This window comes from Ceratotherium simum, chromosome 1 (genome assembly GCF_057802395.1).
Source record: "Ceratotherium simum simum isolate JZ-2026a chromosome 1, ASM5780239v1, whole genome shotgun sequence".
NCBI lineage: Eukaryota > Metazoa > Chordata > Mammalia > Perissodactyla > Rhinocerotidae > Ceratotherium > Ceratotherium simum.
In genome coordinates, this window is record NC_141900.1 from 88,570,730 (window position 1) to 88,596,149 (window position 25,420).

The 25,420-nt window shown below is 37.7% G+C and overlaps 1 protein-coding gene across 1 annotated transcript in view; it reads right to left on the reverse strand.

Moving 5' to 3' along the window:
• The window catches only part of CHCHD3 (coiled-coil-helix-coiled-coil-helix domain containing 3), a 268,879-nt gene that overhangs the window by 36,603 nt on the left and 206,856 nt on the right, over positions 1 to 25,420 (reverse strand). Inside the window, exon 6 of the mRNA XM_004430752.3 lies at positions 18,314 to 18,384. Coding sequence (XP_004430809.1) covers positions 18,314 to 18,384 — 71 coding nt within the window. The remainder of the gene's footprint in view (positions 1 to 18,313; positions 18,385 to 25,420) is intronic.

Consider the following 25,420-nt stretch of genomic DNA (forward strand, 5'->3'; position numbering starts at 1 on the left):
ACTTAGCTTTTCAGACCATGATTTCTTCTACCTTAAATTCAAGGTCCCTTCTAGATGAGAACATTCTGAGAGTCAAATTTAAAAAAGCAGGAAAAAGTTTTTCTAAGAGTTTAATTCAATTTAGTTAATAACAATATTGATACTAATTGAGCACCTGTGCTACTGAGTACTCCTGCTGTAAAGATGGCTAAGATACAGCTCATGCCTTAAGGGGCTCTTGTTCTAGAAGGGAGAGAGGTACAGACAAATATGATACAAACTGGGTTGTAATGGGTTAAATGAACATAGAGGGAGTAATTAATTGTGCCCCTTTTTTGGGCGGAGGGAGTGGGAAGTGTCAGGAAGACTTCACTAACAGAGGCAGGCCTTGACAAATGGACAAGTTTGCTAGGAAGAAGACGGTGAAGGTGTGCTGTGCTATGGAGGCAGCATGAGCAGAGCTGCAGAAGCATCAAGGTGTAAGGCATGTTCTCTCTTTAACAAATGATCTCTGAGGTCCATGAGAGAGCATAGCAAAAGATGAGGCAGAGGAGGTGTCAAAGGTTATTTTCATATTGTTCTTTAATACTGTAAGTTTTGGGTGTTTGTCCCAACTTCTATATTATGATTTATTAGATATTGTCAATTATCCAGCTTTGAAGCAGAAACTTATTTCGTTTTTAATCATATGGATCAGACTGATGGATGAGTATCTTGAGATTGCAAGGCAAGCTGTTAAAAAAAAACTACTATCATTTGCTACTACTTATCACTGCAAATCAGGATTATCCCAACACTGGGCAACCAAATAAATAAATTTGGGTGCTGAGGCTGATATAAGACTGTGGCCATCATCCTTAGCCTCTGATTTTTAAATGCTGTATTCATGAAAGTAAGCTTCATTGTTTTCTTGATAATAAGCAAAGGTTGTAAATAAGCTTATAAACTACCATTATATTAATAAAGTAGCATATTATCAGTTGTGTTAGGATTCCACACAAGATTTCATTTGAAAACAGGATTCCACTCACTGCTTAAAAAAAAAAAAAGTTTGAAAACTACCAGAGGGACTAGGAGATGAGGAGGGGGCTGCTCTTTCCAAGGTTTCTGCATTCCTTTTCACTCTCCACAGGGGTCTACATTTTTTCACAGAAACAAGGTTTTACCTGTGATCAGGTTAACTTTTAAAATCCAGAATGTAGTTTACACACACACACACACGCGCGCGCGAGCACACACATGTAGACAAATGCACTATTTCTGAGAAAAATTACAGTCCAAATGCCAAGCAACTGACTTCAGAACAAATTTTAGGAAGAATTTGGTTCATTCATTATAGACTACCAACCTACAATTGCCTATGACATTAAATTAATATAAATATTCTAAAGGTATGACAAGTTATTAGATGAGAACTATACCATAAACTAACAATAGCTGCATTCATCCAAGCACAGCCTCCCATATGCATTTCTAACTAAATTACGTACTTCCTAGCATGTTGAAATATAATTATTATTTTGAGTAGTGTTGCTAACTGTTGGTTAATGATTTGACAGAAAACATTCGTCTTTAAACACGTGTTTTTAGAGGCATGGTATATTCTCATTTGCAATTTTATATGCCCAGGGATTATCCTCTTGGGAAATATATATTGGACTATATGATGGGCATCAATTTAAAAACACACAAAATTCACTCAACAGAAACTTAACTATTGATGACTATAATAATTAGCTAACTATTGACTGCTTAGGATGTGTCAAGAACATGAATGGATTGCATTTAATTCTTATATAACATCTCTGTGATTATCCCCTTTTACACATGTAGAAAACTAAGACTGGAGGTTAGGGGGAGCGGCGGGGGTGTAACTTGGAGAACTGAAAAGTACTTGCTAAACAAGTCTGTTGCATTACGTGAAGGGTATCTATCAAGATTATGCCCAGTAAAAATTTTGCTCACATGGGTATTTAGTATTTCATTATAGCTATACTGACATTATGGAAGGGAAAAATTAAGAGAAGTGCTAATAAGTTAAAAAAAAAATCGGGAAAACCAAGAACCACAAGTAAGAGAAAATTAGCCTATTTTCTGGTAGTTGCTATAGCAAAACCTGCAGCATATTAAACATTCCCTTTCACTTAAATCTACTTCCCAGGTACTAGATCATACAAAAGGGGGTTTTATGGCATCAAGTGCAAATAGACGTATCATTAATAAGAATGGGTCAGCTTTCTCAAGAACGTGGCCAAAGCTTAGCACTCAAATCTTTTAAAGACCTAGCCTTAATGCACTCTCTGGAGCAACAACCCTATTTTCTTTGCATCATCAGGTTCTGAGAGCTTATTTTTCATTTGTCTTGTCAGTTAGAAAACGTGAAGATGTGTATACATTTTGGTTTTCAATTCTCCCATTAAATCAGCTTCTCAGCGCTTCAGTTTCCAAATGCTCCAAAAGAGGTATGGATTGACATTTCTGCCAAAGGACAATTTTTTGCTCTGCAGTTTTTCCCAGAGTTAATGGAAAAAGTTCTATCACTAATCTTCTCGATTCACCTCTAGGGAATTACAAACTAGCAGCAAAAACTGCAAAGGTTGTGCCAAAATGTAATATTTTTAAATTACACAAGTCAAAAAAGCTGAAAATTTTCACAAAATGTGCTTTCCTTTTCTTAAAAAAAAAAAAAAAAGAGTCTTGGAAAGCCAGATTTTGATTCACGCTGCAATAAAACCTCCTAGGTTAAGTAACCCGGGCCTTGCCAACTCAAACCCCACCAGATCCCTACAGAAGTTGACCCGATGTAGGGTTGAGAGTGCTTACTATATGCCCAGAATTCCACCTACATTATTCATCACCCCTTATAGCAACTACATGAGGTATTACACAGACATTTCCTACACCAGCAAAAAGAAGGCCAAGATAAGTAGCCCAATGCCACATAGTTAGGAAGACTGGTCACAATTCAAATCCCATTCATGCTATGGAGGCAAAAGTACCAGTTCCAGGGTTTATGTGCAAGTTTGTTTCACTGCAGGCTTTTTTTTTTTACTGGTCAAAAAAAAAAAAATCATTTGAAACAGAACCTGAGTACCTGTCAGTAGGGGATGGGCTCAGTAAGTTACGGCAGATCAATGCCATGGGATACTCTGCGGGTATTTAAAAGAATGAGTTGGATTTATTATGTGTTGACCGGGGGGATATTTCTATAATAAATGTAAATTTCAGAAAATACGTATGGTGTAACCTCATATTTTTTGTACAAATAAAACAAAATCTATGTTTATTAACATTTAATAGAGATAAATGTGGAAGGAAGACTATCAAACTACAACTTCACACACTTTACTTTTAAGGAGATGACCTGGAAGAAACGAGAGGAAAAAATAACATTTGCCTTGTTAGACACATACAAAAAAGTACTATCTTGATAATTTAAAAAAATACAATAGCATTTATTAATTTCATATTCTTTTCACTACACTAAGCCTCCAGGAAGGATATCAAAAGGCAAAAGTTGATCACAAAATGCAATGGGAAGGAGAAAGAATACTTCAAAGGTTCATTTAATAATACTATGATCTTCAAGTAGACTAGCAATAGAAAGTTTAACTACGATGTGAGCTAATTTTACATATCTTGGGTACATACAATCACAATTACAGATAGAAACCAAAAATCACACATCCAGACAGACCACATCTGAATAAACCACATACAACTTGCCTCTAACACATTCTTTGCAACAACACGCAGAATTTGGTACCATGTGAATTCTTAGGACACCATTCAAAGAGATCATCACTAGGAGTATTTTTAAAAGTTCACCACTATACCAGTTCAATTCAAAGACGATCCCATAACATGGATTGCAGGGACAGTGCTAAAATGAGGGACCAGCATACCGGCTTTTGGTGTCTTATCTCCTTGAGGCTCTCTCTCTACTAAAATGCTCTAAGACTCCCCCAGATATCGTTCCACGAACCAAAATTTTCCTGAACTCTCCTCTCTCCACTTTTTCAATTAAAAATTATTATTTCCTGTGTCCCGTTCTCTCAAGGCCCTGAACTTTGCTAAGAGACAATTAATACAGTAAGCTAATATGTGCTTTTTTGAATGGATATTATAATGTTAACATAATAATAATAATATTATATAGCAAATTGTGATTATAACATACACACATATATATGCACCAAATATCATACTTGTATATTTAACATAAGACATCTAGAAACAACGACCAACTCAAAAGCCGTAATTCTAATAGTGAGAATTACAGGCACCAGAGATAAGTGATAGAAAAAAATATTCCTAAGTAGGTAGAACTTTTGGTTGAATCCTCACACTCTATTAATTCTGCCTTTCAAAACATGGCATTTAAAGTTCTTCAAAGTCTGACTGCAATCTTCCTTTATGGCCTCATATTCCATCACACCTCCCTCCATGTTCTTTCCAACCATTTCTAGCATTTGAGTCCCTCTTTACGGAACACCATTCTCCATCTTCTTACCTTAAGAACATCTCAAGGTGAGAAAACCCAAGCTTATGCTAGTCACCTCTCCATACAAACTAGATTCCCCTCCTTATTCCTACAGCATTTTGTTTGCAGCTTTATATCACCATGTACCACATTTTAGTCACTTTTGTATTAATCTGTCCCCCCAAGTATACTGCCAGTGTTTTGAGGGCAGGGATCATGTCTTCTTCATCTCTGTATTTCCAGTTTATAAAAACCACCTGGAATGTCTGAGATACTCAACAATTTTTCTTGAACAAATGTTAAAAGTTATAATTCCTGTATCAGGTTTTGACACCTCTACAGTAGAGCTAAATGATTTCAAGTATAAGACCTCTCAGGCAGGGAGTCAAACTTATATTTCTGTATTTACAGTGTCCATAGAGCATGGAGCAAAGAGAAACTTGATGGATGGTTGCATTGATATTAACAAAGATTAAGTTCTCCAAAGCAAAGCTGTCACATTCATACCTTTCAAAGTAAACATATGACACTGAGCTCTTCATTGGGTGAAGAAACCAAACAAATGAGGACAGTGTGTCAGAATCCACTAACTGAAAAGAACTCCCAGGATAGGGGAGTCGATGAAATGGGTCTGCTGGCAAAATCCAATATCTCAAATTCAAAGACTTCAAAAAAACCCTCAAACCAACACTCAGCTAACCAAACCCAAACCACAAATGATTTAAGTAGTGACAAAGCATTTGATTCCTGCCTCTTGTCAACCAATCAAGACATCTGCAAGATGCATTCTACACCTAGTAATGTTATTTTCTTCTTTACATTAGCGTCTTTTGTATTGGAGAAACACTATCATGAAAAGAAAAGAACTGGTTAATTATGAGTAGTACCAAATGAGCTGTAATGGAAGTGTTATGAATGTAAATCAGCGAAGCCTGATGCAGAAAACAGCAGCATCTGGGCGTGCAGCTTGCAAAGTAATGAGACTGCGATGATGCGCTGGCACCCGGCTTTGATCACTTCATCTTGTTCAAGAGCTCTGCTGGGGAAACAAAGGTGAGAGGCACTGACCTCCTTCCCACAGCTTGCATAAGCACAAAAAAACAGTAACGAATCAAGGATTGATCCCCTTCTCTCTTCTCCTTGCCAACACACCCCTTTTTCAGAACTGATGGTTTCATAGTTGGGGGCCCAGCATAAAGCAGGCTGAGCAAGTTTCTACCATATGAAGTGTCATGTCTGAACATGTCTACAGTAATTGGCAATTCATTTTTCATCATGAAAGCAGAAACAGGTGTATGCTACCTTCAAAATCCCAATCATAAACCACGCTGAACGAGCCTCTCACACAGGCAGCTTTGTTGAGATCTATGCCAGTGGCAGGCTGGTGGACTTCAGAGTCTCCATAGATGGATCTGTCTCACAAATAAACGGGTATTTGTGTAATCTCAGAAGCACAAGAGAACAAAATGAAGAGCAAATGGCAGCACATAAAAAAAAAAATCCCACCACACAAGAGCAGCCTTTAGTCTTTCTTCTGTTAATACTGTAATTGGCAAACAGCTGACTTCTTTGTGCTTGTAAGATCTCTACAAAACATGTTTAACATACTGAAAAAGGAGGTTTTAGTCTTTGAAAAGGAGTATAAAGCTCGAGGTATCACTGCACAGTACTTCTTGCCAGCTTCATCTAGAAATGGTAGCTGAGGTGACTTGTGAGAGGAGCCAAGAGCAAGAACTCCCCTTAATGAGCACATCTATCAATTTTCAGGGGATGCAGTTGATTACCAGCATTTAGACATACACACTCACACAAGGAACATGGCAATTTAACCGTTGGCCACTGAATGAGAAAGCACGTAAAACAGCTTCAGGCAGCCATGTGAGCAAGTTGGGGATGCTTGGCGACACGTGAACATGAGAACATGTGTGCTTTCATTTCAACATGCAGGGAAGGGCCAAGACGGAAGCTTTTACAAGTTTCCAAGCATTCTGCCAGGACTCAGTACATAGCATGCACGAACTGCTGCCTAAGAGTATTATATTAAAAAGTACCAGTGTCACTGCATAAATGTTTCATTTACAAATTTATTACTAGTACTGGCAGGTTGATTTCCACTCTCAGTGACCCTGTCTACAGCAGAGAGGAGCCCTGCCTAGTCTTTTTGCACCATCCTCTCACCTTCCAGCACTATATCGGACAATGCTTCGCTGCTATTCATGGGGTTTTCATGGCCAATTTCTTTGGAAGTGGGTGGCCAGGTCCTTCTTCCTAATCTGTCTTAGTCGGGAAGCTCCGCTGAAACCTGTCCACTGTGGGTGACCCTGGCATAGCTTTCAGCATCACAGCAACACTCAGCCACCACAGTCTGACAACCAACAGTTGAGTGGTGTGGTTCCCTGATCGGGAAATGAACCCGGGCCGTGGCGATAAGAGCACCGAACCTTAACCACTAGACCACCTTCATTTACAAATACTAACTTCAAAATCCCTTTATCAAAAATAACTTTCAAAACGTAACCAGGCCAATCTACAAGACTCTAGGCTACCAAGGAGGAGAGTAAATAAGCAAGCATAATTTAATAAGAAAGGAAAAAACTAATTCTTAAATAAATAAATCAAATAAAACAAGGTTTACTCCTATTTCTACAGCAGTGAAACATACTGAATGAACAGCCCTGACTTTGAGATAAGGGATTCAAATTCTAATGAAAAAATATGATTATGGATAGAACTAGATAAGACTGTGATTAAATTGAAGAAATTTATTTTACCTAGGACAAATTATAGTCAGAAGTTGGGTATTTCCAATATTTTGAGCACTTTTTCCTAATTAAAATTAACTAACAATGAATTTGTTGTTTTAAGTATAATGAACATTAAAAAAATGCACTGATCTTAAGTGTTCATATTGTAGTAAAAACTGTATATACCTGTGTAACTATAACCCAGGGACCAAATATTCTCAGTGTCTCAGAAAGTTCGCTGGTGTCTGTTTCCAATCATGTCCCCCTCTATCCTCATCAACCATTTTCTGATTTCTATCAGTATAGACTAATTTTTCCTATTTTTGAACTTGATATAAAAGGAATCACACAATAGGCACTATTTTGTGTCTGGCTTCTTTTTGCTTAACATAATGTTCTTGTTCTTGAGATTTCTCCATGTTATTACACGTATCAATAGTTTGTTTTTTAACTGCTGAATAGTATTTGACTGTATGCATATACCATAATTTTGTTTTTTTTTTTTGTGAGGGAGATTAGCCTGAGCTAACATCCATGCTAATCCTCTTCTTTTTGCTGAGGAAGACCGGCTCTGAACTAACATCTATTGCCAATCCTCCTTTTTTTTCTTCCCCAAAGCCCCAGTAGATAGTTGTATGTCATAGTTGCACATCCTTCTAGTTGCTGTATGTGGGACGCAGCCTCAGCATGGCTGGAGAAGCGGTGCGTCAGTGCGCACCTGGGATGCGAACCCGGGCCGCCAGTAGCGGAGCACGCGCGCTTAACCACTAAGCCACAGGGCCGGCCCTACCATAATTTGTTTATCCATTCTCTCATTGATGACCATTTGGGGTTTGTTTTAGGTTTTAACTACTATGAATAACCTGATATGCACATATGTGTTCAAATCCTTTTGTGGATGTATATTTTCTTTTCTCTTGGGTAAATACCTAAGATTGGAATTGCTTAGTCATAGAGCAAATTATGTTTAAATTTACAAGCAATTGCCGAACTTTTTTAAAGTGACTTTGCCATTTTGTACCCCCACTAACAAAGCATGAGAATTCTGGTTTCTCCACATCTTTTCAGACAATTAGTATTGTCAGTCTTTTTGATTTTCACCATTCCAACGGTTTTAATTTTCATTTCCCTGATAACTAATGATGTTATTAGCACTTTTCATGTGCTAATTGGCCATTCTTATATCTTCCTTTGAAGTGTCTGTTCAAGTCTTTCGCCTATTTTAAAAATTTTCTTAATAGTGTCTTAAGATGAACAGAACTTTTTAATTATGATAAGGTCCAATTTATCAATCTTTCTATTTTGTTTGTTTTTGTCTTAAGAAAAACCAAAAGAGCTAGAAATAGGAATCCTTGATAGACTGAAACCATGAGAGATGATTTGGTAATTATAGACTCAAATGAGCAACAAGAAAACATGTTTAAGTACAATTATCCTGAAATTTCTGGTTTCAATTTTGGTAAAACAGTTTTACCCCCTAGGCATAGTAAAAGGGTAACCACATACATATATAAGTTAATTATCTGGCTGAAAGCAGGGAAGGTTGATAGCATTTGGAACAGGCTTACCAAACTATGGAGAGATAAAACAGGTATTACAATAAGGCTGAACCGGGTCGGCCCTGTGGCTTAGTGGTTAAGTGCGCGCGCTCCGCTGCTGGCGGCCCGGGTTCGGATCCTGGGCACGCACAGGCGCACGGCTTCTCCGGCCATGCTGAGGCCGCATCCCACATACAGCAACTGGAAGGATGTGCAGCTATGACATACAACTATCTACTGGGGCTTTGGGGGAAAAAAAATAAATAAAATTATTAAAACAAAAAACAATAAGGCTGAACCTATGCAACTTCCCAGAGAATATCCTGAGAGCTATCATTTTTATGTGTAGGTAATTTCTTTGACACAATTTCTAACCGTGATCAAGACTTAAGAAGATGGTTAACTTTGTAACTTTGATATAAGGAAAGAATTAAAAATCTACCTCTTAGAAGTCTTCCTGGACATTTTAAAACACGACAGGTCAGTCAGACAATAATTAACTCTAATTGGCCCTCCTACAAGCTTCACTGCTTTCTACCTGTAGCTGAGTGGCACTCAAAAAGCAAAATAATTTTTTCTTATCTTTGAAAACATCAAAGGAAAATCAACGAAGTTATTTCCAACTGGATCCTTTAAAAAGTAAATGAACCTAGCTGCAATATGTGAGAGGAAAAAACTTAGTAGTCCTAGTTAGATATATCTTTGGGGAACTATGAGCTGTGTAGTTAGTTAATTACTCAAATAAGCAAGGATCAATAAACAAATTCCAAAATACCATGCACCCTAGAACTCAAAATGTTCTCATTTAAAGTATTATAATACAAGGAAAGAAACAAGCTATCATTTTGGCAGAATCTTCATTTACCGAACTAACAGTGTGCAATTAATATTTCATATAACTATGTAGGGTATGCTAGATTCTTAATGGATTATATTGATTAAGGAAGAAAGTTCAATGCTAATGTTCCTGTAGGAGAAAACAGAACGATTTGTTATACCACACAGAACAAATCATGAATTCAGGAGCTTATGGCCCCAATCTAAGGGCTGCAACAAGCCTGGGTTTGATAATTTACACGTAACACATAAATAGATTATATTAAAGGAAAAAGCATGCCCAGAGCAACCCAGACAAACCCTGACTGACACGGCTGGAAAAGAGAAGAGAATTCCAGGTCGAGGATTTATGATAGGATGTGGCTAATCTGGCTGTACCTTCGGTAGCTTGTGTTGCCACTTGAGGTTCCTTCATATACTATGTTGAAGAGATGAGGAATTTTCTGTAGTGATCCTCTTGACCTTGCGACCAACTGCTGATGTTCATGCGATGGCTGCAGTTTGTGTTCTCTTTTGTCAAACAGAAAATACTGTTTATGGTTTACGCCCCTGCTCCTGCACTTTTGAGCCCTATATTCCAATCAACTTTGCCATTCCGCCCTGCCCCTTTCTGCGGACACCTCTGGATTGAGTGGAATGCTGTGAGGAACAGTCAGGAAATAGAGAAATGATGCAGATGGAAACCTAACTCCCAAGTGGTGTTAGTGTTTCTTGGCATTTACTTACTTTCTAAGAAGTCTAGAGATCCAACCCAAGGAATAAAAAGAAACTAAATAACTATCTAGACAGATTTGATTAGAAGGACTGCAATCTTAAAGGGGGGGAAAGCATTGATTGCCTAAAGTTTCTTTACAAATCCAAATCTACATGCCCATCATAAGAAATATTGTCAAATACTGGGGTGTTCCACAGCAGGTCTCAGTTTCCTTGGAACTAATTTGTTGCTGGTGGGGTGGGGGCAGGGATGGGGGAGACAGATTCACAGCTTGAGGGGTAGCCGAGTACTCTCTATATATCCACTGATGAGCTACAAAAGGGGCTGCCACACCATCTAGAACATACCTAAAATGGCAGCCAGTGTCTTAGAACTGAATAAAACAACACTTAAGTCCATTTTCAGATAAGGATCAATGATAATTTTTTCTTTCTTTTTTAACTTTTAAACCTTCTCGGCTAGGATGCCCTCAAGAGAGTGGCAGTTACAGTTTACATTTTACAGACGGAAGAGACAAGTCAAAGATGTAATAAATAACCTGCCTGAGGAAGTGGGTGTTCTAAATAACTAAGACTATGTTTTAGCCAAATGTGCACTTGCCGTTAGCTTCACATACAAAGTATATTCTTAAGCTTATAAACATTGTTCTTCAGTTTCAGAAGTGAAATCCTCCTCCAGCAACACATCCACAAACTCTAGAGGGTACATGAAATACTGTGGCAGCTGACATAGGTGAGCTGATGTTTAAAAAATAAAAGACAACAAATAAACCAAAACTTCTAAACAGGTAATAACCAAGCTTATGTACAAAGGGTAGAGGTATATTTACTTTATCTGAATTTTGTCTGTTCAATTACTAACTCTCTTACTGAATAATCAAGATGTTCCTTGGCTCCAAGGACCATAGGGAATAAAATGTCACCACCACAGCTGCTATATGTCCTGCTCACAGCCCTTCAAATTAAAAAAGGGGGAAGAAAGGCCCAAAACAAATGCAGAATTTAATTAGTTAGTAAAAGCCCAAATCCTTGCCTGAAGCCCTGTTCTTCCTGTAATATAGCATTCTTTTCTTCTTGTGTAAACTTTCCATTATAAAGGAGACATCTTTATAATACAATAACTCTAGTTATAATGTCACTGCTGGTAACATAACTCCTACATTAGAAAAGGCAGCATGTACAAGTAATGTTGTTTTAATACAATTTGTGTTCAGCAGAAACCAAGTCAACTTGGTCATTTAGAATTGGATCAATGTGAATTAGTGTCTTACTGAGATAAACCATTTGATCATTTAGAAATTGATCAACGAGAATCAGAGATAAAACATTTATCATGTACATTTGGTATATGAGAGCCATTCACGCAGCACTAAAGTAGGTTATAAGTAGACATCAATAAGTGTTAGAGATGATGTGCAGGGTACCTGTCAGCTGCAGATACAAATACATGTACAACAGAATATAATTTTAATCCTTTTGATAAGGCAAGTTATTCAATAAGGCAGCTGGAGTCACTGAAAAATTGCAGGAGCTCAACTTTGGAGAAACTGGAAAGAGAAGCACAGCGAAACTGAACAGCTCAAACTTCCGAAATAAGTTTTAATTAAAAGTTTAAGCAGAAAATTAAGTAACATAAATTTACTTGACTAAACTTCTAAAAGAGTTTTAAGACTATTAATCAGAGTAAACTTTGTACCTGCAGTACAATTAGTTCTATTAATCTAATATTTCCAAATTGAAGTCACATTGACATTCAGGCGCACTGGCTTATGCATCTAACAGAATTATAAATTTGCCAGTCAAAACCTTATTTAATTATTTTACAGGCAATTAAGCAGGATCTTTAAACACTGTTGCTTAAAACTGTCCATGATCCACATGTGTAATTACAGAGAGCATGAGGAACACCTGCTGATGCCACTGGAGCACCATGCTCAGCTTCACTGATTCATTCCTAGTACAGCTATTAAAATCACACAGGCAAAAGAGAAGCAAAACAGTACTGCCCGTCAAAGTGAAACCCTAATAAAACCAGGGACATTTTAAAGTTAAAGGATTTTACATTGAAGAAAACCTTTGAACATATAGTAATACTTACAAAATCCATTTTATCTGTCAGAGTTTTGCATAGCATTCCTCAGATACTCTCAAATCACCTAAACTTCTTCCACAGGGTAACTAATCTTTTAATACGTTATAAGGATAACCCAGGCTTCTAACATGAGCCTAAATTTATAAGTCAGGTTTCAACAACTTTGTTCAAGGATAAAAGTGAAAACCCCTTCTAAAGTCTGGCACACAAAGGAGAATTACCAGCATTCATATACGATTTCATAGAGTCATACTCCTTGACAAGTGCTTCATCTCTCACAGAAACTGAAGCCAAGTTGAAAAGTGAGACCTCTCATAAAAGCATTCCAAAAATATTTTCAATAGATCTATGTCACTTCCCATATATATATTTTCTCCTTTACAGAAGGTAGAAACCGGGCACTTCATTATCTAAAGGACAGCATGGGAATGAAATATTAATTGTCTTTAAAATGCTTTTCATTTGTTTGATATTACATTGTCTTCACAAGGTTTACATTGCCTTTAAAATATTTCACATTTCTTTGATATTCACCCTACATTTCCTTGATACTTGTTTTTATACTTTACAAACAATTTGTGAGTACATAACACTCTGGCAACAACATTTCCTTTCTGTAGGTGTGGTATACTGGCTCCAATCCACCCAAAGAGATCTGATTCTGATGCTGACCAATCCTGTCTGTATTGCTCCGACGCAGCTCTTCCTGTGCTGTCCTGTCATAGGTGCTTTATATGCTGTCTCCTGGCTGCACTGGCAGCTCCCTAAGGATAAGAACTCATCCTAATGTTTTTTTTTGGGGGGTTTAACATCATCTAGATTTTGTTTGGAAATACATACAGAAATTTATCCTAATGGTTCATAGTTTCATAACTTGAGTTCGAAACAATAATAAAATAATAATATTATAACAAAACATATCATATAATAATAAAAATAAAATCTAATATTAAGTATTAACCTTATGCTAGACCTGTGCTAAGCACTATCAATGTAACACTAATATAATATTTTGCTTAATTATCTATAAGGTGGTAAATAAGGATCAATATGGAACATAATTTTCAAGAGCTATAACATGGTCCTAGCACCATATAACTAGGAACCAGCACCCTAAGTTGCTCTATTTAACAGATAATAACGAAGAGTGATAAAGGCAATATGAAGTGCTAATAATGGTTGTTTTAGTTGGATTAGGAAAATCAAAGGTATATCTTTTGATTAAAAGGTAGAAGTAAAAAATGCTGGATTTTGCTCAGTGATTTGGGTTTCATAGCTAAAATTCTAAAGCTATTGTGGGGAAAAAAAGTTCTTGTGGGAAAATAAACAGGGCAAATTCATCTCCAAATTGTTTAATTCCAACTGAAAAAAAAGTACATAGTATTTTTAATAATTTGATATTTATTAGGGATGCAATTATCCCACCACAGTAGAACTAACTTTGGATTTTTAAAAAGCTCTTTATTTTAAGGTTCTGTCTTCCTCTTGCTCTCCTGTGATGAACTCTAAGTTCCATGCTGGGAAGACCCGACCTGTCTCCTTCATAGCTGTGTATTCAGAACTCAGCAGAGGGCATGCCACATAGGAGTGCTATGAATGAATGACGTGCTGATAAAATAGGAAAAAAATATTCCATTAAATCTAAAGTGTTTTAATCGTTTACTGACAACATTATATACTGAAGGATTGAAGTGTGAGTTAATATTTAAGCATTCCTAAAATAATTGCATTAGCTGTCCTGGCAGGATGCATCATGTGACTGGGGTTCATCATGGGCTGCCTCAAATGCTCTTAGCTTCCTTTCTCTTTACAGTGATTTTGTGTGACCCCCTATTAGGCATATAATATTGCCCTTGAAATTGCAATTTAAAAAGCTTCCATCTCCTGTAACCAAGATGCACCCAAATGAATCCTTCCATCAGATAAAATTACCTAGATCTTCCTCAAAGTCCTTTAGAGCTTGTTACCTAAGAGGGAGTGCTGAGATCAGCTCTGTCACACAATGGAAAGAATATCATATATTAACTTGCAAAAGATTGAAGCTGTCATGATTATGTGAGCTGGCCAAATCTCTAAGGAGGAACAAGGTTCCACTGAGTGATCTTGGTGCCTTCAAAGACGGTAAGCAACTCTTACAGCCAAAGCACTATCGCTTCTTAGGTGTGCAGCTAATGAACTCACTGCAAATCAAAATACAGCTTTCTAGGAAGTTCTGTCTAGCAGGTAGTAGCTGAAAAAAATGATATAATGAAAGCCACTCTCTAAAAAACTTGCTCTTGTGTTTTACACTGTGTGTAAAACCTGGGTTTTTGTTTGTACTGGGGTTAGCCAAACTGCAAAGTCTGAAGGCAGACTCCCCAAGACCATCCTCACAACTGACATCATCTGCAAGCTCAAAGGGTTCCCAAAATCACGCTAAGCTTTGATAATTTAAAAGGACTCACAGAACTCACAGAAAGCTATTCAACTCAGTTACTGCTTAGTATGGAAAATAATACAGAGAATCAGCCAGAGGAAAAGATACACAGGACAAAGTCTGGGAGGGTTCCAAATGCAAAGTTTCTATTGTCCCCAGGATGCACTACCCTCCTGGTATCAATGTGTGACAATATGCACAGAGTATTATCAACCAGAGAGGCTGGTTCGGGAAGTCACCCGACTTCCACGTCCAGAGTTTCACTGGGGCATTACACAGGCTTGCTTGATTACCCACGTGTTGAATTCAGTCTCTAGCACCACTTCCCACAGGTTGGGCTGACACCAGATGGCCCAAGGAGCCCATCATGAATAATAAGACAGGGGCTGGCCCGGTGGCGCAAGCTGTTAAGTGCGCGCACTCTGCTGCGGCGGCCCGGGGTTCGCCAGTTCGGATCCTGGGCGTGCACCGACGCACCGCTTGTCAAGCCATGCTGCGGCGGCGTCCCTTATAAAGTGGAGGAAGATGGGCACGGATGTTAGCCCAGGGCCAGTCTTCCTCAGCACAAAAAGAGGAGGAGGATTGGCAGATGTTAGCTCAGGGCTGATCTTCCTCACCAAAAAAAAAAAAAAAAAAAAAAAAGAATAATAAGACACTATCACTCAGAAATTCCAAGGGTTTAGAGGTTATTTCCCAGGAGCTGGGTCCAAAGGCTGGACCTCTCTTTGAGAAAGGCCAAACTCTTTACTACACCAGATGAGAGTAGGATCTAATAAAGAATATCTTATAAAGATGAGAGAGAATGATGCTGCTGAGGCTTTGCTGAAAACTGAGTCTAAGGTACAGGTTCATGCTGTGTTGCAGAAGGTAAGTCATCACAAAATTTACGTTTGTGCTCCACGTAGCCTCTCACTCTCCAGTAGGCTAGCCCAGGCTGAAAGACATGGCAGCTGGGCAAGACTTCAGAAAAGAGATTCTTGTTCTCATCTAAAATTAGATTTCTCTCTCTATATAAAATCCAGTTTCCACCAATTTTCCAATCCACTATACTCATATTTCTGGTTCTTCTTTGCCTCTTCGATCCAAGTGTTACGGGCTGTACTGTATCCCCCAAAATTCGTATGTTGAAGTCCTAATGCCCAGTACTTGAAAAGTGTATTTGGACAGAGGGTTTTCAAAGAGGTAATTAAGTTAAAATGAAGTCATTAGAGTGGGCCTTAATCCAATGTGATGTATAAGAAAAGGAGATTAGGACACAGACATAGAGAAGGAAGACTATGATGTGAAGACCCAGGGAGAAGACGGCCATCTGCAAGCCAAGGAGAGAAGCCTCAGAAGAAACCAACCCTGCCAACACCTTGATCTTGAACTTCCAGCCACCAGAATTGTGAGAAAATTAATTTCTGTTGTTCAAGCCACCCAGTCTGTGGTACTTTGTTATGGCAGCACTAGCAAACTAACACACCAGTCAATCGCTAATTCATGTCTAATCTGTCAATGACTTTTTTGCATCGGTCTCTTTCTTTTCTCTTTCACTTGTAGAGACTTCTCATCTGGTACTTCCAGTTCTTGTTTTTCACGTCTCCAATCAAACCTCACATCCACTGTCAGTTAAATTAACACTCCTAAAGGAGCACAGAAATCAGGGTACGTACCTGGTCCAACACCTTCCAATGACTTCTTGTTAAATGAAGAACAACTTGTTAGCCCAGCAGCTAATGAATGACTCTACTGACCTGTCCAACTTTATCTTGCACTAGTCTCCCTGAGTCAAACCATTGATCTTGACTAATCTGTCACCCACCCACTGTGGAGCACGATTTTCCTCATGAATACCTTTCCTTTCTACCTACTCAATATCCTTCTTCAAGCTTAAATTAAAATATCTTCTTTATGGGGCTGGCCCGGTGGCACAAGCGGTTAAGTGTGCACGTTCCGCTGCGGCGGCCCGGGTTTCGCCGGTTCGGATCCTGGGTGCGCACCGACGCACTGCTTGTCAGGCCATGCTGTGGCAGCATCCCATATAAAGTGGAGGAAGATGGGCATGGATGTTAGCCCAGGGCCAGTCTTCCTCAGCAAAAAGAGGAGGATTGGCAGATGTTAGCTCAGGGCTGATCTACCTCACAAAAAAAAAATCTTCTTTATGATGACTTCATAGATCATTCTAGTCAGAACTGATCTCCTTTGATTTATCTTAAATTTTAATTATCTCTATAGTTATCATCCTACAATGAAGAAATACCCAGGGTGCCCATTCTTAGAAAGTCTCTCCCAGCTGCCCCTAACGAGATAATTTACTAAGGAAGGCTGGAGGTTTTTGTCTGTTTAAATATACCGCAAACCATCTTTAAAAAAACATCTTTTTTTTAATCAACATTAAAATAACACTAATATCCATTACCAGACAAATTGCACTACAGCAGAAAGTAATAACGTTCCACCTTAGGGTTTAATCATTCTATCAAATGCTTATAAACATGTGCAAGGAAAGGTCAGAGCCCAATGCAATCTTTTAACTAAATCTGTCACAACACCTTTTTTTGCTTTGCTAATTTACACATGTGCTACTAACAGGGGTTACACAATAGAACTATTTATACACCCAGGAAAATTCTGAATGATGTCTTCTTACCTAATGTGAGAAGTGGCAGCAAAGAGAGAGTACATGGCTATGGGTCATGGACACTTTGATCCATCAATTACGGAACATTCATTTAAACATTCCAAGGATTAATAGAGGTAGCAATTTAACACTGCCTTCATTATCAAGAGCAAGATAAAGTCTGTGATTTAAATGCTTTCAAGGTACATATGAAGAAATGAAAACAGCTTAAAGATGAGAAAGGTGGATACCCAAATCTGGACATGCCCAACACTTCACCATACAAAAGTGAATGGTTGCTATGTTTTCATTAATAGTGATAGCAATTTTTATTTATTTTTTTATTTTTTATTTTTGGTGAGGAAGATTGGCCCTGAGCTAACACCTATTGCCAATCTTCTTCTTTGTGCTTGAGGAAGAGTGGCCCTGAGCTAAGATCTGCGCCCATCTTCCTTTTTTTGTACGTGGGTCACTGCCACAGCATGGCTTGATGAGTGGTGTAGATTTACGCCCAGGATCCAAACCCGTGAACCTGGGCCGCCGAAGTGGAGCGTGCCAAATTTAACCACGATGCCACTGGGCCGGCCCCAACAGTGATAGCAATTTAACATCACCTTCATAACCCAGGGAAACCTATCTTATATATTATTCCAAATGAAAATTCTATTACTATTGCTTTCAATTTCCCCTTAGTTCATAAAATTGAGTTGCAACAAGCTTTCCTCAAATGCCTTTTCTTTGCATCTGAATTCCATTACAGCAGGTAACATGGCTCCATTTCAACCACCCAACACACTTCCAAGTATTCTAGAGGGCTACATAAACTGTCTTCTGTTCAAAAAGTAATCAAGTCATACTGTCATCTTGTCAAGAAGAGTAAAATAGTTATAATACCATTAAAAACTTACTTGAACTTTGCTTCCACTTCTTCAGCAGCTTTCTGATATTGTTCAGTGGTGACTTTGTAGAACTCTGAGCTCTGTGGATAAAGATTAATAGTACAAGTTTTCACTATTCAAGAGGACAAAATGTGTACAAGACTTAGAATTACAAAAAATAGACAAAATCTTGTTGCAGCCACTCAAGCAGGGGACAGATTTCTCATATAAGTGGCATGGAAACTTATAAAAATACATGTAAAGGTATCCATTTAAATAACAGTACAGTTGTTGGAATACAGGTTGTAATTACAGAGTAAATTTTCCTAACTATAATTCATCATTATTTGATCCTTCTGAGAAAATTCCTAACATATTTTTGAAAAATTACTTAGATCTCCCTTAGTTGGAATCTATCACTGCAACATCAAAAGATGCTTGAGACTGAATGAACAATGAAATTCACACATATCACATTTGCCTATTATTCCAGTGTTCTATGTAGGATATTAAATAATCATTTCTATTTACACAGTATTTTTGTACTCAAGATGGATACTCCATGGAATAGAATGTATTCTATCACCTCAACATCACCACAAGAGCATCAACATTTATAACAAATTAATCAGCAAAACAAGGGGGCAGATTTAGGTAATTTTTACATAAAAAATATTTCCACTATTACATGAATGAACAGACAAAGCAACATAAATGAAGTTGCAACAGCAAAGTAATGCCTTTCCTGGGGCAGCAAAATTATCCATTCTGGCTGGCTACTCTGAAACCTGTCTTACTGTAGGAGATGGCCTAAATGACCCCATGAACCCCCAGACTCAATGAAATATCCTGCAAAATGCATTGCAGCACAAAAGAACTCAACACAATACAGTGGTTTATTGTGCACCTTCATTCCCTAATCACTCAGGTTTCACATGCATGACTTGGGGTAGTTTATTTTTTAATAAATCATTGTTGGTTGGTGAGAAAATGAAAATGAAATCTTCTTCACACCAGTGACCCCTTTGCATTTAACAATCCAGGTTGCCCAATGACAGTCACATCCAGGTTTGTTGGATGTAGATAAAATCAATAGGTATGTGATTAGACAGCAGACTCAGGGTGACTGCAGCAATGGACAGGTCACTATTTGAGATGATGAACGGCTCTCTATCAACCTAGAGTCCCCTACGATGCTAACATTTACTATAATCTTATTTGGATTGCGATTTATCTTTCTTGCACCTGATCAATAAAGATGAACAGAACAGTTGTAAAGATCGATTGTAATTTTTTATCATTTTCAAGCACAAAAGTGCATTTCTAACATGAAGACAATATTCTAAGCGTGCTGCTTCTGTATTTTTTAAAATTGCAATTTGAGTGATCAACTGCACTAGTCCATATGCCGAGAGGTTTTAATTCATCTGTGGGTCTCAAGCTATCAAAAAGCCATTTGTCTTCTCAGATATTTTAACTTTAGGTTGTGTCACACCTTCCTATCAGTTCCACCTATGAGATTTCTCTTTCCTTTAAAATACACACCAGTCATGACATGCTGTTTTGCAATGTTTGGTTTAAGCTTTTCTTCGAACCCTTCTAAAAAAGAGGGCAGCAAAAAGGCAGTCCTTACCACTAACATTGATGAGAAACTCCCCATCTTACTATGATGAACTGTCAAGTGGGCATTATGTTGCTGAATTATCTAACAAAATGCTGGCAAAAAAACAACACCTTGATTAATACTTCCACTTATTGTAAGCATTGAACCTGTAACGTCTGGGCAGACAGGACTAGGTTAAAAGATCTGGTTTCTGGTTCTGTTCTGCGAACCTGAACAGGTCCTCCAACTTCTTCCAGCCTCCTTTCCAGGGCTCCTAACCTGTGAAATACAGATGACACTAGCCCTGCTTATCTCTGCCAAAGCTGTCGTAACAAACCAAACAAGAGAGGCAAGAGAGCTCTGAATCCTGTTTAGGGTTTTTGCAGAGTAAGATCAACATTCAAATAAGATAGATTTTGGAGGAAAAGAACTAATTCGCACAATTCCATTCTGGGTACAAATTCGAAATGATCAAAAGTAAATACTAAGCTTTCTAACAATAATGATGCACAAAAGCAAGAGTTCTGCCGTAATATAAATCAGTGAGCTCCCCTCTGCTTGGTAATGCCAAATGCAGGAAAAATTATTACTGATTTTGTCAAACTTTCCCCTAGGATGTTAAACAAACAAGAACAAAAAACCTGTACCTGTGTTGGCTGCAGACTTAGAATATAATTTCTCAAATTAAAGTTTTAGTCTTTATTCATGCTCCATATTTCCACCTCAGTGGCCAATTTCCCACACTGCATAGATCTTCTAACAACAAAAGTCCCCATGAGGCAATGCCACATAACAACTAAGGGAATAAACACAAATGTGCCCAAGATCTGTATGTAGACATTATTTAATTCATTTCAGTATTTACTTATTCACTCAACAAAATTAAATCCTTATTATCCCGATAATGTTCATCTTGGGGAATTGGATCCTCAAGAAGTTTTCCATATGATATAAGAGAAAAGAAAAATAATTATAATGGAAGGTTATGAAGGCTAAGTTAGAAGTTGTGCATAGTGTTACTGGAGTTCAGGAAAGAGCAGAGATCTCTTTTGGTCTTATAAAATACTTTTAAAAATGAACCACTATTAAAAAAATTAAAACAAAATAAAAAATACCCTCAATGTGCTTGCCAGCAGGAGAATGGATAAATACTGGTATTCATACAGTGGAAATCTATATAGTGGTGAAAAAGAATGCATTAGACACACATGTGGACCAAAAAAAGCAAGTTGTAGATACGGTAGGGTACAATTTATGTCAAGTTTGGAAAAGTGCAAAATAATGAAACAGGATTAGTAAAGAGCAAATTCCATTGATTATCTCCAAGCGGTGGCAGTTTGGTGGTCATGATGGAAGGGGACGAGAGGGGCAGAATGCCATAAAGGAACAGAAAACAGTAGGGCTTCATTGCACTGTTATATTTCTCAAAATGAGGTGTACACAGCTAGTTGTTACATTGGTTATAAATACTTTGTAATACTTACAAAAATTGTATTACTCTACTCCCTCTCCCCAAAGGAGCTAATTAACAATAACAAATAATTTAGTTTGGCTAGAACATAAAAGTATGTGTGTGGGGAGGACACATGCTGAAGAGATTGGCTAAGTCAAGATTTTATATATATTCTTGAATGCTAAGCTATTGCAGAAAGTCCACACATTACTAAATAAAAGTACTTTTTTTCTATTTTGTATTGTGAAATAATTTTAGACACAGAAAACGGGCAAAAATAGAAGGTTTCTGTATACCCTTCATCCTCCTTCCCCTCATGTCAACATCTTAGATAATCATAGTACAATTATCAAAACTAGTAAGTTAACAATGTTATACAATACTGGTAACTAGTAGTAACTAAACTACAGACTTTATTTGGATTTCTCCAGTTCTACTAATGTTCTTTTTCTCTTCCAGGATTCAATCCCAGATCCCATATTGCATTAGTTGTCATAGCTCCTCAGTCTCCTCTAATCTATGACAGTTCCTCAGTCTTTCCTTGCCTTTTACGACCTTGACACTCCTGAAGAACACTGATCAGATATTTTGTAGAATGACTCACGATTTGGGTTTACCTGATGTTTTCTCATGATTAGACTGATACTATTACACATTATTGGGATGAATACCACAGAAGCAATGTTCCCTTCTCCAAACTGGACCCCAAACTGCCCCAGGAACTCCAGCTTCACACATTGCCTACCAATGTGCAATGTTCCTACTCTGAACAGGTACTCATAGGTAGGAGACATACCATAACTTTCAGAAGGGATGCTTCTGTTACCTGTCTTGTCTGGAGATGGTATTAGGTTGTATATACTGCTATTCCTGTTTACTAATTATAAATTACTCTTATTTTAATGTATCATTACAACCAAGTTTGTTGTTATTTGGTCAGCCCTACAGTCTGCAGCAGTACACACTTACATCAATTGTATTTCTGTCTGATCATTTTCTAATAGCAAAATTTTAAGACCTGTGTGGTCTGTGCTTCAAATAAGTAACATCCACATTCCTATTTCCAAAGAAGGTGGAGATTATACTATTTATGTATATAAATATGGCCATACACAAAGCAATGATATATACATATATATCCCCTCCAAACTTTGTTGATATACTAAGTCATCATACTGCATGGGGTGTGGGAGAAACAACCTGGTGAGATGACCTTAAAAAGAGAACCAAGGGGCTGGCCCCATGGCCAAGTGGTTAAGTCCAGCACGCTCCACTTCGGTGGCCCAGGTTCGCAGGTTTGGATCCTGGGCGCGGACCTACACCACTTGTCAGTCATGCTGTGGCAGTGCAAAATAGAGGAAGATTTGCACAGATGTTAGCTCAGGGCGAATCTTCCTCAGCCAAAAAAAAAAAAAAAAAACCCAAGAAGAACAGGTAGAGACAGGTGCCCATGATCTGACAAAGTGGTCTTTCAATGAATGTTCACTGCTTTGTGTACAGCCATATTGTTTTTATGCCTGTAAGGTCCTTCAGAACCTAAAATTCAAAAATATCTTCATTCATATTCATTCTGCTTGGTTTCCTGCTCCATCAACAGCAGGTAAAACACTTGACATGATTTGTCCAGTGAGACTGTGGATTTGTGGCAGGTAAATGTTATTTAAATCAGATATTAAAAATCTAATTTATTATTTTCTTCCTTTAAAACAAATTTTTACTGTTTGATGTAAGCATAAAACACACTTTCCACCAAGATTTTCTTTAAGACAATAGATAGAATGACAGTATCTTTTAGATGTTTAAACACTACTAAAAATCTGATACAGGCTTGTCGTTTTTTGTCAAAGATAAGTGAAACAGGAGTCCCTAGGAGGTGAACTATCTCCAAAATAACAACATAATTCCAGATCTGGGAGATGTTTCTGTCACCTATATTAGAGGACAAGACATCATTGGAAACAAAAGGCATTTTCATTTTCTATATTAAAACATCTTCCAACCTAAGGCGCTAGGGATCAATTACTACAAATACAGGCAACAAACTGAGTTGGGGAGATTGAAAGTTCCACTGTACACAATTTTTAATATATTTCATTTACAACATGAATATGTTATCCACAGCACTCTGCACTTAGATGAGCAATTCTTAGCAGAACAGGGTGGTAGTTAAGAGCATGACTTGGGAGCCAGACTGCCGAATAATGGCTCCATCCTTTTGGAATAGAACACGTACTTCACCCCATCAGTTGCTTCACATCTGTAAACTGGGGACAGAGTAACAATAATGACCTAATAGGATTCTTTGGTGGATTAAATATGATAATTCATGTAAAGCTCTTTGAATAGTACCTGGGACTATATATAGTAAGCATTATAGGAATGTTACCTATTATTATTAAAAATTATTGAGCAGTAAAAAAAAGGGTATATAGTGTTTGGTAATTTTTTTCAAAAGCCATTTTAATAAAAATTTAAATCTTTAAAAAACAAAAATCTTTTCTTCCTTAAGGCAATCATCACTGAATTTTGCTTACAATGCTCATCTGTTCTATTCTTCTGTCCATTAAGAAAAATGGGAAATGTGAAGACAATGGCTGAGCAGTGTTGGGAATGTTAATGGCTATGGGGGGAAAAACAAAATATATATATATATAGTGTAGTGACACTAACTAGTCCATATAAAAATCAAACCAGTAATATTTTATCACCAATGAAACCCAATTAATTATATTAAATAGCTAAAGTACTTTAACGCCAGGACTTCCTAGGGCCTTAATTCTTACTATGCATTGTATCTCCAAGATGAGAAATCCTACTCATGATGATTCTCAAAATGATTTCCTCATGGAACCTTTTAATTATGGAGCATCTTTAGGGAAAGAGAATCCCCTTAAATGGTCCAGGAAAAATGTTAGATTAAAGAAAAGTCCAACCACTATTTCAATCTTGTACTTCTTAACATGCAACTTTTCCTTTCTCAGAACAACATTTTCTTATGGGTTATTTTTAAAACTAATGTTCGACAGATAAGAAGAATAGAAATTGGCAATATTGGAAAATGATGCCAGAACTGACGATGGCTGATGGCATCACTTTTTATTAAGTGCTAACAAAAAAGAGCATGCTATTATCTTAAACTTTAAAAAGTTGAGATGAACTCCTTTTAGAAAATTGTTGCTGAACCTCTCTCTTGTTCCCTCGGAGCCCTGCTGCAGATTGCAAAACTGGCCACAATTCTTGACTCTTTTCTGTATTCACGCCCATTGGTGACATGACCTCACAGCTTCTCTCATCATGAAAGAGTGGAGTGCATTTCCTCACCTCTTCAATCTGGGCTGTGCTTGTAACTTGCTCTGGCCAACAGAATGTGACAGAAGTGACAATGTGCCAGTTCCAAACGTAAGCCTCTCTTAGAAGCCTGCCCAGGTGCCATGTCAATAAGCCCAGGCTGGAGAAGAAGAGACAACAAGTCATCCCGGCTGATGCCATCCTAGACCAGCCAACTCACCACCAGCAAGCCCAGCCGAGACCAGAAGTGCCCAGCTGTTAGCAGCCCAAATTGGTGACCTGCAGAATCATGAGGTGGTTGTTTTAAGCCACTAAGTTTGGGGTAGTTTGTTATACAGTAAAAGCTAACTGATCATGCCCTTTTTCCATGTTCTCACAGGCTTTTATCATAGCACTTACCATGTTGTACCGACAATATACGTCTTTGGGTGGTCTCCCCAACTAGTCCATATGATCCCTAAAAGCAAGTATATCGTCCTATTTATCATTATATTTAGAGCACTCTGCCAAGTATGCGACACGAAACTTACTGAAATAAGTTAAAGTAACACTAAACTGCATTCCAACTTTTGCTCTTACTTAAAACAGGATGGGACAGAGACAAGTCTAAAGTAAATGAAATAACATAACACAGAGAAGGTGCAATACCACCTTTATTATAGGTCTCCTACAAATCGACAAACACTTTAGTCTGCTTTGCCACATAAAAAGGAAATGGGTACCACTTAAGATTGTGTTCAATTGCAATAACAGCACAATAAGGGGTTTGTCTCATGTAATAAGAAGTCTGGAC